At 53.5% G+C, this 15,442-nt stretch overlaps 1 protein-coding gene across 6 annotated transcripts in view; it reads left to right on the top strand.

Annotated features, from left to right (window-relative positions):
* LARP1 (La ribonucleoprotein 1, translational regulator) overlaps positions 1-15,442 on the top strand; it is a 47,173-nt gene that overhangs the window by 17,405 nt on the left and 14,326 nt on the right. For 4 of the 6 annotated variants that reach the window (XM_054216951.1, XM_054216950.1, XM_054216955.1 and 1 more), the window contains exons 3-4: positions 12,980-13,041; positions 14,677-14,742. In XM_054216951.1, the coding sequence (XP_054072926.1) occupies positions 12,980-13,041; positions 14,677-14,742 (128 nt within the window). Of the gene's footprint in view, positions 1-4,917; positions 5,054-11,101; positions 11,121-12,979; positions 13,042-14,676; positions 14,743-15,442 lie in introns of those variants that run through there. The other 2 variants (XM_054216952.1, XM_054216954.1) reach the window with 2 other exon arrangements.

Genomic DNA, 15,442 nt, shown 5'->3' with positions numbered 1-15,442 from the left:
TGGCCCCAGTAATGTGTGACAGCCTCGCCAGGAGGGACCCTGCAGAAATGGATTGGGGTCCTAGGGAGGGAGGAAAGGGTACTCTGGGTGTAGGTCCCAAGTAAGGAAGTGGATGTAGTTTTTAAAAGCAGATACCGATTATCTCAGTTCTTGCCTTTCTCAGACTGCCAGGAACTCTTCATCCAGGTTGTTGTTGTTGAAGTAGCGAGACTGAAGGCAAGGTTTGTGTTTTACCCAGTGATACCAAGACCAGTCAGTAAGATCATGTTATCTCAGAGCTGTAGTGCCTTCTGGAGATGTTCTGTAGTAAAGGCACTGGGAATGGTGCTCAGTGCCTGGCTTGGCTGTGTGTGACCTCCAACTCATCACTATGTCCACCTCCTGCTGGCATCTTCAGCTTGGCGTGGGATTGTGTTTCCCCAGTTCATGTGATAGTGTGAGGATAAATTGCCGCAGATCGTGGAGGCATTGTGTGATCAGGATTTGGAAGTCTGGAAGTCTGCTCCATTGTCTTAAAGCTGTTGTCAGTAAAAATGACTTGCTGGTTTTGAATGCTGTGGTGTAGCATTTGAGACAGTGTAATTTGACTTTATGGACTGAGCAGAGGGCTGGAAGTCATGTGTGTGTGTGTTTCCAGAGCTCTAGCCAGCTAATGAGGCCATGGGATATAACTAGATCCAGTGCGGCACTGCAGAAGTTGCCTGTATAGTTGTTGAAGTAACCCAAGTAATAACCCAAACCATTTGTAAGCCTTTCATGGTTTTCTTGTTTTCAGAACATGTGTGAGAGTGGAATATTAAGACTGAAGGAGCAAAGGTGTATTCCCATGTGTTGAGTTCATAAGAGGCTTTTCTGCACCCTGCTGATGATCTGCCTTCATTGGGTGTTGGGTTTTGTCTGCCTGTGGTGCAGACTTGGAGGTGTCCTTTGGTTGGCACAACTCCATCCTCTGCTCTCCAGCTGGTTGGGGACCTTCGCAGCTGCCTCCAGGGTGGGGCAGGAGTGTGTGTCTGCAGCAGATAGCATTTCAGTAAGTGCGTGTTACATGTCGCTAGTGTTGCAGAAAACATTACCTCCAGAGCTTGGGCTTTTTTTTTTTTCTACTATTTTATGTTTGTAAGGAGATAAGTGAAAGCTTAAACAGGATTCCTCTTAATGATAGCTGCGCTGGATGCTGCACAGTCCTTCCTCATGCCTTCTCCAGAAAAGCCTTAAAGCTGGTGCCATGCTTTTTTTTCCCGTACACTAAGCTTATCTGGAAGCCCTAATATCTCAAAACACAGTGAAGTGTGAACGCAGGAGGCGAAGGCACAGTAGCCCTGCTGTTGGGGCAGCAGGCTCCTAGCATCAGAGTTGCTGTGCACTCCCACGGCTGCTGGGTTTGACTCCATCGCCTCCCTTTCATTGCTGAGGTTGTTCAAAGAGTTAATTCGCTCAAGTCTGTTACTGCAAATCACCAGGACGCTGTGTCAGTGCCTGTTCTTTAAGGTTGATCTCGTAAGGCCGGGTGGGTCTGTATGGCTGTTTTCCCTTCCTGATGAGAAGTCCATTGTTCTTCCGCCCAAGGTTAGGATAGTGACAGAGGATGCTGAGTTGCTGTAACAGAGTTGGGACTTGCATAGGTGGGGAGCCTGAGCCAAAAATCAGCCATTTTGTAGGCACAGTAGCTGTAGCGTGCCCCAAAACATGTTCCTGCTTGTTAGTGTGTGGATGCTGGAGGCGTTCTGCCCTCAGCCTGGTGTCACGTGCAAGCGCTATGGAGGTGGAAGGGCAACAGTGTTTGCGTCCCAGTTACCTAACAGCGTTTGGAAATAGAGCTGCTCTCCCAGAGGTGACTGACTGGCTTTCCTTCTGTCTGGCGCGGCAGTTCCTCGGTCCTCTCCTCTCCCACATCCAGCGACTAGGATTCGGCAGCTGTAGGGTGCTTTTCAGAAGAAGCCACTTCAAACCTCATGATCTGGAGTTCAGGTGGAAAGCTGAGAGACTTCAACATCCTTGAGAGACGCGGGGCTGGGCTTGGTGGTGTGGTGGCAGAGCAGAGGGACAGACTTTCCATTCCCCGCTTCTGCTGTTAGAGGAGGCCTGTGAGGGCACGTCTCCACCTCGACCTCTGTGGATGTATTGGCCATGAACACCTAACCCCTCTGCAAGGCTGCCAATGCTGTCCACCTCCCAGGACTTACTGCCGCATGGGGTGGTGAAGTTTGCCTGCTATTTAAGGAAATACTTCTGTTTGCTTTAAACAGTTTTCCTGCGAGCTTCGTGTGCTGTTCCTGTGCCCTCCCGCTATCCTGCACCACAGCCAGCCCTCCTCCTCTCAGAGGTGGAGGATCCCAGCCTTTTTAGTCTCACCTCTTAAGGGGCTGCCTCTGGGCGATTTAATTGCTTTTCTCTGTGCATCTGTAACACTGCTTGAAGTGCAGAGACCAGAGTTGACTGTGGGGTGCAGTTGTGGTTGTGCTGGTGGTGAACAAAGCAGCAAGTGATGCTCTGCCTTGGTCTTGCTGCTCCTGATGATTATTTATTTTTTTTTTAATCTTCTGCTGCACCCTGAGCTGATCATTTTGGAAAATTGTCAGCAGTGGCTGAGAGATCTTCCTTGAGTTGTAAATGCCATTTTGAATTAAATGTTGTGAAATTTTCCATAAAGAGATGTGGGTGATGCTCCCACGGCAAGGAAGCAATTTTTAATCCTTTATAAAGAAAAGGAGGGGAGATAGATCTTGAAATGAGGAGAGAAAGTGCAGTGTTGCACTCTTTTGTAGCTGGGTGTTCCCGAGTCCTTTGGGAAGGCTCACTTTGAGGGTGTTTTTAATCTTTTATGCTGTGTATTGAGGCAGGGGAGGCAGCCACCTGTAGCACTGGAATTACCTGGATTAGAGAGAGTGGTTTATGCAGCAGGATCCACGTGATTGTGCACCCAGGAAGGAAGTTGGCAGCCTTTATTGTTTCTAAGTTATTAAGAAAAATCTTGAATTTCACTGCATCTGGCTTAAGGGGGGGGGCATAAGTGAGGATGTTGTATCTTGTGCTTGGAGAGGGTGCTCTGAAATCAACCCAGCTGAGGTACAGTAATCCTTAAGTAGCAAAAAAGGAGCCTTTCTGCCTGCTGTCAAAGATTGAAGGATATTTGGCTGCCTTGTCGTCACGATTTTAATGCTCTGGATTTGCCAATGGGGGGAAGCCCCCATACCTGTGCTTCATTTAACCCAGGTGGTTACAGGACTGTAGGATTTCTTCAGCTCATTTCTGGAGATACCCTGCTTAGTCGTGACCTAGGTCTGGCCTCCCTAAATTCCTGGGAATGTTTGCTGCACCTGGTCCTACCACTAAATCGCTATTGTTTTCCCCCGCCCCAAGAGATGGGTAGTGGCTTTGTCTTCCTTGGCCTCGCAAGCAGAGCTGCTGCTGTATCCCCTCTTGTTACACATGGGGAGGCAGGTTTGCAGCTCACCTGGTGCAGGCTTTGAGGGCAAGGTCTAGTGGTTGCTTTGCAAGTGGCTACTGCACTGGTCCTGCAGAGATCCCTCTGCAGAAGTAGCCAAAGTTGGGTGCAGGCATCAAAGCAGGGAAGAACTAAGAATGATGTTATTTAAATTACATCACGGTCTCCTTTCTAGAAACCCAGTCTCTGGCTCTCTTCTTTGAGATGATAGGTTTTCCAGAGGCATGTTTTGCAGAGTTTGCACCTTTGCCTTGTATGACCCCTCGCCCCGCTCTGCTGGCGTGGGTGGTGGAAGCCATGCGCTCCTCTCCTAGACAGTGCGAATGCGTGGAGCTGGAGGGTCTCGCGGCAGGCGCTTGGCTCTCTGTTCCTGTCTCTTTGTTGTTAAATATTTACAGTGAGATGTACCAGATGCTTCCCAGGAAGGGTTTTGTCAGCTTCCAAGTCCCCAGATGCAGCTGCAGAAGAGGCTGACAGCCATTAAAGGGATCGCATCAGTGTGATGCCCTGGGCTCGGCAGCAATGCGTTGACCTCTTCTTGCTCACTGCTGGTTGTGCTGTCTCATCGGCTGCAGCGGGATGCAGGCGGAGAGCACCCCTCTGCTGATGACAGGAGACTAACGATGTCTGGTCCTCAGGTTGTTTTTTTTTTTTTTCTCCCCTTTGAAGCTCTTCCACTGCGGTGGGAGGGGGAGCGGGTGATGCTCTTGGCTTTTGTTGCCACACACCTTTTTTCAGGGACCTTCTGTCCATGGTGGTGGCACATGTGTGTGATGGCTGCACGGCTGCCTTTGCTCCCTCTCCGTTCTCAGCATGGCTGTGTCTGTCTCCTTTGCCCAGCTGCCCTGGGGAGACAGAGGGGTGGGCTGATCCAGGCAAGGCACCTCCTGTCACCAGCTCTGACCATTGCCAGCCCTGGGCGCGCAGAGGCCAGCAGCTGGAGTGTCGCTGCTGAATGCCACCCCCACACTGGTCACACTGGTCACATTCCCAGTGTGCCTCCCCATTTTTAAGATAAGGTCCAGGACCTTGGGCTGGCCCCTGTTTGTTGCTCTTGGTGCTTATCAGCTCTTGCTGCTAACAAGGTGACCCGCTGCGCAGCACCGAGGATGGGGAGGGAAGGTCCCCCCAGCCTCAGCTGTGCACTGGTCTGGCCCCCACACCCCGGGACAGCCCGTGCATGGGCATCCACACCGGGCTTGCTCCTGTACAGGACGTCCCCGTCTCGGTGTAACTCCTCCTGTCTGGATGAGGGACTTCCCAGGTACCACGGAGGTAGGATCTCCGGAGGTGGCAGGTCGGCTCCTCCGAGGGGGGGGCCCAGGGAGGGGCGGGCTCGCCAGGTCATTTTTCCAACTAAATATAGTTGCCCGTGCTTTCATAAGGCCGGGATTTTTGCATCACGTGACTGTCTTATCCCTCCCGGCCGGCAGTCGGTCAGAGTAGGGGATCGTGTGTCTGAATGGGTAATAATTAACTGTTAACTAGCTTTTCATTAGAGCCTGGCAGAACAGGCAGAGCGGTGCAGCAGGAGCGGAGGAAACTGCTCCCGGTCCCTCCTGGAGGGTGGACACCCCTCTTTAATTTACAAATCAGTTGCCCCCAAAGGTGAGTGGGTTGGCTTTATTTTTTTTGCTGTGTTCTATGAGGAGTCCTGCCATGCCTTGTGTGTCTCTCCTTGCTCTCCTGTAGTTCCTGCTCATGTCAGCTCTCCCTCTCCCCCCACACCAGTCCTGAACTATCAGCTGGTCTCCCAGCTGGCTTGGAGGAGACCCTGACCCTCCGGCTCCTCCATGATTTGGCCTGCCGACGTGCCCCTGGCCCCCCACAGCCTTGCCCCGGGTGCCCTCCTCTCCCACTGCCGAGGTGTCCTTGCTGCGCCTCTGTGTCCTGAGCACCAGCTGGATCAACTTGTGTCTTTTCTCAGGGGCCCCAGCCCGCCCGTGACAGGCTGACATGGTGTTGGTCTGGGGTTGCAGCTGGATTTTCCAGCCCCTCTCTCTGAACCGTTTAACCGGGTGGAGAGTGTTTGCAGGTGTCCTCGGAGGCTTTTCTGTCATGGCAGAGGAATTGCTGGTTAAATGCTCTGCTGGCCCGAGACCTGTCTGCACCAGACAAGCCGGGTCAGGCACTGGTGCTGGAGGAGCCTCTCCCGCAGGGGTGGTGGGGTGATGGGTGCCTTTCTCCCTGCCCAGGGAAGGAGAGCAGGGTGGCTCAGCAGCTGTGGGAGCCGGAGCCAGCCCAGCTCCCTGGTTTTGACAGTTTCTGGTCACTGCATCCCAGTGCAATGCTTCCTGTGGTCTGGGGACCACCAGCTTTCCCAGCAGAGACCCCTTAGTTTAGGGCTTGGTTTTCCTTAGAAAACCAGGGGGGTTCCTGTGCTGTCTTGTTCTGCTTGAGCCTGGCACCTCAGTGATCAGCACGGTGCATGAGTGTGGATCGTGTGTCAAAAGTTTCCTAGAAGTCCTCTTTGGGGAAGAGTGTTGCTTGAAAAGGCGGTGGAAAGATGTCACTCGCCCTTGAGAGAGTTCATTTGCTACCTTTAATAGTAGCCGTCTGTGCCAGGAAGAATCCGTGGTGCTTTCACTCTTGCTGTTAACATTAGAAATGCCTGTCGGCGTTTCTTAACCTGCTCCTTCCAGAGTGCAGCTTGGCCATAAGTTGAAAGGTTTTTGTCTTGGACTGGGAGGCTACAGGGAGGAGGGTTATGCATCTTTGGTGAGTCCAGACCCTACCTGCCCTGGAAATAAAAGTCCGACCCTGAAGATAACATGTGTGTGTAGAGCTTGTAACAGTTACATGCATTTAAAAAGCAATACTGTTTGTCAGCTCGCTGCGACCAGGGCTGTTACATTTGGTACCCCTCCTTGCTCTGAAGGTCTCTGTGCGGGTCGTGCTGCCCGCAGGGTGCTGTCAGCAGAGAGACAGGCTCTGCAACTGTTCTGAGCTGCTTTACCTCCCCCTGCTCTGGGGCTGTCTTAGGAGTATCAGCTGAGGGATGTGAGGGCTTGCAGAGCTGGGAACGTAACTCGGGTGCCCGCACTGCCAGCCTGTGACGGCACTGCCCCACACACTATATTGAATCTGCCTGTATCCCTGGCCTCTCTCCCTGTGCTTTCCTGGGGCAAACTCCCAAGCTCATGGAGCCCGCCTAGGACACCCAGGTGGGAGTGTTCTCATGCTCTCTGCGGAGCTGTCAGATGCCCTTTTTGAAGTTATTTTTAGCGAGTGATCTTTGCAGCAGTTGCAGAACTTACATTGCAGAGAAGTGTAGGCAGCTCCCTGCTTCCTTTGCTGTTACAGTAGGGTTTGTAAGGTGGAGCTGTCTGCTGAGGAGCTGCAGAAAATTGCTTGGAAGGCTTTGAGCCATGGTGCCTGCAGCTTGTCTCTTGCTCCTGCTGAACAGGCTTCCCACATGCTTTACAAGCCGGAATCCCGCTCAGCCATGCAGCTTAAGGATCTCGTCTTCTGCTTGGTCCTGGCCTTGCCCATTCAACAGCAGTTTTTCTTGCACCTGTAAGAAACCTCTGATATTGCAGAGGTGTTGCAAATATTCCTCTTCCCTTTGTAGACAAGGCCATGTGCTGTGCTGCCAGCTGGGAGCCACAGGACCGTGCGCTGTAAGTGGTGGGGCCAACTGTGGTTCTCCACAGTCCCCAGGAGCAGGTGGGAGCCCCTGTTGTGGAGACACAGGCTCTTCTGTGCTGGAAGATGTCCTTGTGATAGTGTCTCATTTAAAGCTGTTGGAGAACTCCATCCCAGTGCTCCCTTGATTCCCCATCCACGCATGCACCTCTTGCTGCAACCCTAGTTTGGTGGGAGGATAGAGCTGTAAACATTGCATACCTAGAAGAGGTGCAGTCTGCATGCCCAGTTTGCCCTGACCCTTGCTGGTTTTGTGTACCTTGTCATGTCTTCAGCGAAACGTGAGCATGCCATGCAGTCAGTGCTTTAAATCCCAGGCTTTTTCACTTGTGCATGGAGCTGCGGAGGCAGGGGTTTCCCATCTCAGTCAGGCATTAGCTCTGACACAGGGCTGAGGCCGGTGCTGGGAGCAGCTCCTTGGGAGGCAGGCAGAGGTGGAAGCTGCTGCTTGGTCACTGGGGATATCTGCAGCTCTCTCTGCACCACAGGGGTGCTACCAAATCGCTCTCTGGGGGGACCAAGGTCCTCTATGCTGAGCATTCCCATCTGCCTGTGCTTCCCAGCTCCGTTACAGTAAGGATGTGTTGCCCACCACTGTCGTCTTGCTGATGAAGAAATGGGTGCACCCCATGGGTGGTGGGCAGAAAGCATTTTCCTGTTCCTCAGGGCTTTCTCTGCCTGTAACTTTGGGGGGACTCTCAACAAGAAAAACCTTCAGCACAGTCTGCAGCTGGCAGGCTGCTGGTGGGAGGGAGAAGGCTGTTGTTGGCTTGGGTCGCATCTGGCCTGCAGGACTGATCCTGCAAACATCTCTGGAGGTGTGGTGTTGGTGGGCACAAAGCTTACCAGCTGTGTCCTCCGATGGCTCAGTCAGGCTCAAACTCCAAGTTGTGGAGTTTGAGTACATGGGCAGTGATGGGTGCCATGGGAGAGCTTCCAAATCAGTGTCGTGCCCCGGCTGCTGTGTGTTATCAAGCCACCCTGGGAGGGAGCTTGCCCTGAGTTTCCCACATTGGCAAGGTGGGGACACAACCACTAGGTTGACTGCCTAGGTCTCCTTTGGGACCAGCAAGCAGATTCTTGCAGCCACAGTGGGGTCCTCTTACGGGAATTGCCCTGCAGGTCAGTGCAGTCCCACCACATCTGTCTTGTGTGTTGTACCCCAGGAGACTCTCTTGCCCTCCTATAAAGACTCTGAAGGAACTAGCTACCTCTAGGGGAAACAGCTGATCTCTGGACTGATATTTTTGGTGTCTGGACAACGAGCATGTATGTACAAATAGTGTGAGCAAGTACTAGTCCTCTTAGGTGTAAGCTGTCTAATGCTTTCTATCTTTACTCTTCTCAGAAGTTGTCATACCTGGGTGTCCTTTGGTTTCTCAGGAGGTTAATGCAGTACCTTTTCCTTGCCATGTCATTTTGGCTGGGTCACTATTCCCTCTCTCACTTGCAACCTGCCCAGACCTCCAACCTGCTCAGGGCTCAGCTCACCCTTGCCCAAGCTGCACTTGCTCTTCCTCACCTGAAGATCTTGAAGAAGCATTGCTGGCACGGCTGTCCCCTAGCACTAGGTGTGGGCTGTGGCCCTCATGTGCACCAGTGTCATCCCATGGAGTCTTGGGAGGAGGGAGGATCGTTTGGAGACTGTCTAGTGGTGAAGTGGATCCCGTTGGACCACTGCGTGCGTGAATGGCTGGCTGTCCTGCGTGGTGCCCTTGGGCTCCTGCCAGGGCTCCAGGGAAACTGGGGATACCAGTTTGGCTCTTCAGCCCCAGCAGGACCTGCGACATGGAGCATATGCCCCTGCCCCAGCCTCTCCAGCACAAAGTCCAGGCTCTTGGCTTCAAAACCTCGTTCATCAGCAGTTCCTCATGGGTGCCAGGCTGTGGGCTGGAGCGGCTCGGGGGCAGGCCAGCTCCTTTCTGTTGACTCGGCTGGCAGGGAAGGAGGGGTGTGCTGTGTCAGGGACAGAGCACATGCTGGAGCCGAGGACTCTGCATTCCTGCTGGGAGCCTGGGCTGCCCTCTGAGGCTGTCTCAGCTGATGCTGGGGTGCTCTGAGCCCTTGTCCACATGGCACGAGTGGTGTACCAGCAGCAGGCACTGCTGCATTCTTGCTAGAGGTGCGGGTATTTCTGTATAACACCAAGTCTTTACCCAACTCTCCACATTTATTTCACCTCTTCTTTTGCCTTATCTAAAAATCCATTACAGGCTGCACTGGATGTAAAAAAGGGCAGGGAACCAGGCCATCAGGTGTTGGGTTTGATTTGCCCAGATAAGGTAGTAAATATGTCCCCTAGGCTGAGCACAGCGGTCCTACAGCACTTGTCCCTCTCGGGGTGGCACACGTAGCTGTGGAGCTGCTCTTGCTGTGGCTGCCGGGTCCTTGTGCAGTGGCTCTTCTCCTTCCAGGTATGAGGTGTTTGCTCACCTCGATGCCCTTCTGAGCTTCCCACCTCAAGGGCTGCTGTGTGACAGCCAGCCGCGGGCTGGAAGGAAAGCACAAGGTGTCTGCACGGCCTTGTCCTTCTTGGCACTCACCGGCTGCGTCAGGGAGCAAGTGGCAAAAGCCAGCGAATGCTTTGGCTGTGCCGTGGCCACAGGATGGGTTTGCAATAGTGGCATCAGGACTGCAGTGCTCCTACCTGTGCCTTGTTCCCTCCTTTGTTAAGAAATAACCTCCCCTTGGTTGGGCAACCCCAAGGGCAGATGATCTGGTTCTGGCTGCAGGCAGAAGATCAAAACTTGAGACCTTCTTTTCTGTTCCTGGCTGTGCCAGCATCTTCTGTGTGGCTGCAGGCAAAGCCTCTCCTTCCTCCCCTGCCCGCCGTCCCCTTGCCAGTCTCAACTGCTAAAGCCCCAGCTCCCGCTGCAGCTGTTTTGTCTGTCCCCTCATGTGGAGGGGCCCTGTCTTTTGGGGGGAGGTTCAGGTGGTGCTAGTGCAACTGAAAATTACTTGCTGCCACCAAATAAATGCAAAAAGGATGTCTCAAATGCCAGGAGGTCTGAGACATCTGTCAGCAGCTTTTAAGGGCTCAGCCATCAGCCAGGGCAGTATCTAGTATCCCTCACTAGCACTGCTTGCCCTGAGCTCCTGTGGGCATAAGCAGCACTCACTTGCTCCCTATTTCCCAAGTTGGTGCAGTGATGAAGGGCAGTGGGGTTTGACAAGGGGATCTTTTCAGCTGTCCACCAGAAGATGCATTGCTGTCCTTGTAGGAAGGTTTTCTTCTGCAGCCTGACCCACCTGGATTAGCCTAACTGTGTTTTGGGCGGGTTGGGCTTGTTTTTTTTTTAAACTAGAGTTTGCTAGGGTGCTTGCAAGGGAACATAAGCAGTTTTGGGTTTGATGTCCAGGAGCTTGACTACGGAATCGCTGATGGGCTGGAGCTGGGGCCCTTGGTGAGGCTGGCGTGCCCTGGAGCGGCTGATTGCCTGGCATGCACGGCTTCTGATTGCCATGGCTCTTGGCTCTGCAGGTGGTGTGTGTGTGTCTGTCTGTCCTCTAGCACAGTCACACCCCTTCGGTCTCCTGCCTTGGTCTGAGCAGTCTCCACCATGACTTGCAGATCTCAGCTCCATCCACGCTGGCGAGAGCTGCCTGCTGCCCCTGCCGCTGCGCTGGCCTGGCTGCGCTCCCTGGAGCAGTCTCACTGCCAGGCTGCAGCTTTGCTTTGTGTTTTGTCTTCCGCAAGGCTCTGCAAATGCTAATTAGTCTTCTCAGCACCTCAGCTAGATAAGGGATCCCTGTTCCTATCTTGCAGATAAGGAAACCAGCACAACTTGTTTCAATCAATCTCCTCCCTCCCCCGCAAAGATGATGGAGTCTGTGGCACCCACCCCTGCAGCCTGTGCCCCTGCGTCCTCTTTCACTAGAGGTTGTGAGGGGGCCTCTCTTTAACTGGTCCCCAGAAAAGCAGAACAAGATCTATGGCCGTGAGGCTCCTGAGCTGAAGCAGCTGGAGAAAAGGGCTGGGTGCCATTGCCATGAACCCCGGGGCTGCAGTGCGGTGTGAGCGGGCGGCCGGGTAAGATGCTGGCAGTGCAAGAGGGAGCCCTGCTCCCCCAGACTGATATTGGTGCCTAATCAGGCTGCAAAGCAAGTTCAGGTTTTTTTTTCCCCGTGGTGCCAGGCACGTCAGTGCTGCTGGAGCAGGCAGGGGTGTTCCATGCCTGTGGAAAACCGGGCTGGCTGCGGGTTTGTGCTGTAGCACTTGGTGCCTTTTGAAGCTATATTTAGTTGGTGACATATGTGGGTGTTGAGTGGAGGATTTTAGGGGCTGTTTTGAAAGCGCTTGCTCTTCCTACGCTAGCAGAAAAGTTTAAAAGCCTTGTGGCAGGCTTTGTGCCCCGGAATTGGGATTCTCAATGAGGTGCACGTGGAATAAATGAGGGACACATGGGACTGCTGCTGCTCATGGACGGAGGCAGTGCAGGTGGGCTGGGATGGGCCTGGCGGGAAAGGGGAGGATTTGGGGACTGAGCTGAGAGCTTGGGCTCTCCTGGGGGTGAAATCCCCATGCAGGAGCCTTAGGGAAGGGAACCGGGGAAGGGGAGCGCACGTGGCTCGGTCCTGCCATGTCTGACTCTGCCTTATTGACACTTCAAAGCCTCCAGCTCTGAGCAAGGCTGGGCTGGCAGGATGAATCACAAGTTTTGAGGCTCTGAAGGGGACCGGTTTTGATCATCTAGGCAAAGTTGTCCTACCTTACGCAGGAGATCAAAGACAGCTTTGAGCAGAGCTGGGTAGGCTGTTCAGGGTGTTTCCCGGGGCGTCCCTACATAGCCTCTGCTATTCCTTGGGGCTCTTCACCTCCCTCCCACCCTTGCCCCCTTCCCCAGTCTGGGGTGCTTTTCTTTTAAACAAAGGCAGCAGAGTCAGCAGAAACGCTTGCTCCTGCTGGGTGCATGCCACCTGGCATGGGCTGCCCCTCGAGGCAGGGATCAGTGGTCTCTCCTCTCCATGTAGAGCACCACTGTCATGGAGGAGACACTTGTACATGGTTCTCGTGGGGCTGGTTTGTGTTTAACGGTGGTGTGCTGCTCTGTTGGACTCTGTGGATGCCCTGCGTGAGCTTGCTCCTGGTTTGGAGACCTTGCAGCCAAACCTGTGAGGGAGAAAATAAGTTGAACTTCTTTTTCTGCTTGTAAGGAGGTGCCATGTGAGCAGGAGCCAAGACAGTCATGGTGGGGCTGAGGTCTTGACTTGCTGCAGGTCTTGTGGTGAGGTCCATGGTGGCGTGAACCCTAACAGTTGCACTCTGATACATTAAAACGCCCCAGAGGCACTCAAGTGCCTAAATACTTCTGGCTGTAGCAGGATTTATGCACTTCCCAGATCTGGCTCTTTCTCTCTGTATGTTCCCTCTTGTGAACTTGCTGCCCTGTGCTGGGATGCACTGGAGATCAAAGCACGAGGTGAGCAGCGCCGGTGTGCTACAGACTTGTGCATCCCTCCTGCTTCCTGGGGAGGGCCAGCTACATTGGCACGGTGATGGGCCTTGCCTGTTCAAGGGCATGTTTGTTTTGCTGTGCATAACAGTAGATCAAGTTCTGCGTGGCACTTTGCAGAGCGAGCTGAACTCCTCGCCACCCCTCCTCCCCGGCTGGCAAGGCCAAGTGGGGAGGGCTGAGCTGAGTGAGGGAGTGTCTTCCTGCGGCCGGATGGGGTCAAAGGTCCATTTCTTGGCCACCTGGATTGATCGGGAGTTTTCTGATCTTGATGGGGCCTTTCTGAGACCCAGGGTAGAAGCTGGTTCTGTTTTCTGTTCACCTTTTCCTCTTAGCCCTCCCTTGCTGAAGGGGGAGCTGGCTTGCTTCCCTCCAGAGCTGACATTTCCACAACCCTCAGCTGTGTTTTAACAGTTTTGTTCTCCTCTTCTTGCAGAACATACAACTCCTGCAAAAGTGGTGAGGGCTGCCAACCCAAGACAGCGGAAAGGAAGCAAGGTAAGGCTGTGCCTCGATGGCCTTCAGCTTCTGGTGCAGTTGTCAGTGCTGCATGAGCATCTTGAGGGTCTGGTGAGCAGACGGTTTCCTTTGCAAGCCTGGTTGTGGAGTGTTTGACGTGCTGGCCTGGCAGCTTCCAAGAGCACGGAGAACATCATCCTGATTCTCCAGCTCCTCTTCAGTGTTTTAGTGGTCTTGCATGCTGCCTGGACTGGTTTTCTGCCCAGCTATGACAGGGAGACCTTCTCACCTTCCCTCTCATAGGGGAGCCCTTGGAGCGTAATCCTGGATGTGGAAAGCTTCTCCCCCTATCCCAAGGACACCCCAAGTCCCTTGTGGGCTGCCTGCTTTGCAGTGCAAGAGGGCAGTGGTGTGAGAGCAGTGTGTCCACGGGTCTTTCTTCTCCGTGCAATCTGTTCTTTACTGGCACACAGAGAGTCAGGGTAATTGATTTCAAACAAAGCAACTTCTTTGGAGGAACCAGGGCAATCTGTTCCAGGCGATCGAGGTGTGATGGAGGGACAGTTGCTTCTGAGGATGTTGCATGCAGCTGGGGCACAGTGAGGGACATAGGCTGTTGGTGTTGGCTCCCAGCAGCCAGTGAATGCATATCTGAAACTTGATGTGACTTTCCTTATCTGTTCCATCTCAGGGAGAGGAGGGCCCTGGGGATGGAAGGTGCTCCTGTCTTGTGAAACAGGCATGGCCCTGCACTGCAAGTGGCTTTCCCAGGAAACCTGCCTCCTGGGGAGAGGAGCATTGGCACCTGGATGTAGAGATGTGATCTCCTGAGGGATTCCGTGACTACAGATTACTTTAGAAATAAAAACCCTATAAGGGCAAGGAGTTTCTATGCCCAGATAAATTCAGTCCCCAGACATGATTCATTGTGTACCTGGACAGCTGTTTGGGTCCTTTTCTCTCTGTCTGGCAGGTCCTCTCTGAAACCTGGAAGAGGTAGAAATGATGGTAGTGGCCAGGGCACTTACTCAGCAGAGAAGTGACTGGTGGTCCCCCATGTGGCTGTGGGGTGTGGGGGATGAGGGAGCTCCCATCACCATCAGATACCTGCTTGAATTTTTCCACCAATTCTACTACTACGTGATCCCTTTGCTTTGTTGTTGCCAGCACTTGGTTGCAGTTGGGCACTGAAGTGAAGCTATGCCTGGCTGTAACCTGCCACTAGGTGGAGGCAGCTTCTTTAATGGGATGTGGTTGCTTCAGATGCATTTAGGATGCTGAAGGCTGTGTGCTTTCCCTGTCCAAGGGATGGTGCCTATGATGAGTGAGTTGCCCTGGGCAACTTAGTGCCAAATGCTACTGCTGGGGCAAGATGTTTGGTGGGAGCTGGGAGGCTGGTATCTTACAGGGCTGGTGGCAGCCTCGTTACAATCCCTGATAGACATAAACTTGTCTGTAGTTATTTGGGATTAATCTCGGGGCCCTGTGTGGGTGGGGAGAGGGGCTGTGTATATGCAGGTTGGATGTCACACCCAAACCTCCTGGGGACAGCCATCTGCAGGACACCGGAGGGTGGTGGCTGTGACACTGTGGCTGGAAGGGCTTCTGGGTACTGATGCAGGGAACAGCATCTGCTGCTTGTGCACTAATGAGACCTTTCTCTTTGGATACAAGGTTGGTGACTTTGGTGATGCCACAAATTGGCCAACACCTGGAGAAATAGCCCACAAGAGCGTGCAGGTGAGAACACAAAATCACTCTGAGCAGGATAAGGCTCTTGCAGACTTCCCTGTCCCTTTGAAAAGACTGGCTGAGCCAGGCCATTTGGGGTGCTGAGTGTCAGCACAGAGGCAGCCAGGAATAGTGTGCAGGGGATTTCCTTTTAGGGCTGCCCTGTGTGTTGGGCTCCCTCCCTCGGTGCTATTCTGGGAGCCTGGAGCCCGGTCTGAACCCCTGGGCTGGGTGAAGCAGGTAGAGCAGCTCCCAGACCCACTCCCCTCAGGGCTGCTCAGAAGGGGCCTGGGCAAAAGCCAAGACTTCCACGGGAGAAACTGAAAACACGTGTAAGAAGGGGCTGATGTGCCCGAGGGCCATGGCCTTCCTCTCCTGCTATGGATGTGGGTGTTGTTGAAACTTTTCTATTTTTGGATGCTGCTTTGCCAGCTCCTGGCTGTCTGTCAGGGCATGAGGGTCACTTACCCTTTTGCCATTGGGGTAGTCCGGTCCCTTGTAGGACACCCCCATCTAGGAGCAGCAGGCCTCCTTGGCAGTCCATCTTGGTAACTCTTGTGCTTGAGGCTTTTGTCTCAGTTAGAGTACATCCCAGCATCTGTAGAGCCGCTTGCCCTGCTCAGACATAAGCCCTTTCCCAGGAACAGGACATGTGTGGGAGGCACAGAGCAGGGATGCTCCCAGCCTAGGGCAAGGTCCTCCTGTTCCT

This window comes from Rissa tridactyla, chromosome 11, assembly GCF_028500815.1.
Source record: "Rissa tridactyla isolate bRisTri1 chromosome 11, bRisTri1.patW.cur.20221130, whole genome shotgun sequence".
In the NCBI taxonomy this organism is placed as follows: domain Eukaryota; kingdom Metazoa; phylum Chordata; class Aves; order Charadriiformes; family Laridae; genus Rissa; species Rissa tridactyla.
This window is presented reverse-complemented; position numbering and strand designations above follow the sequence as displayed.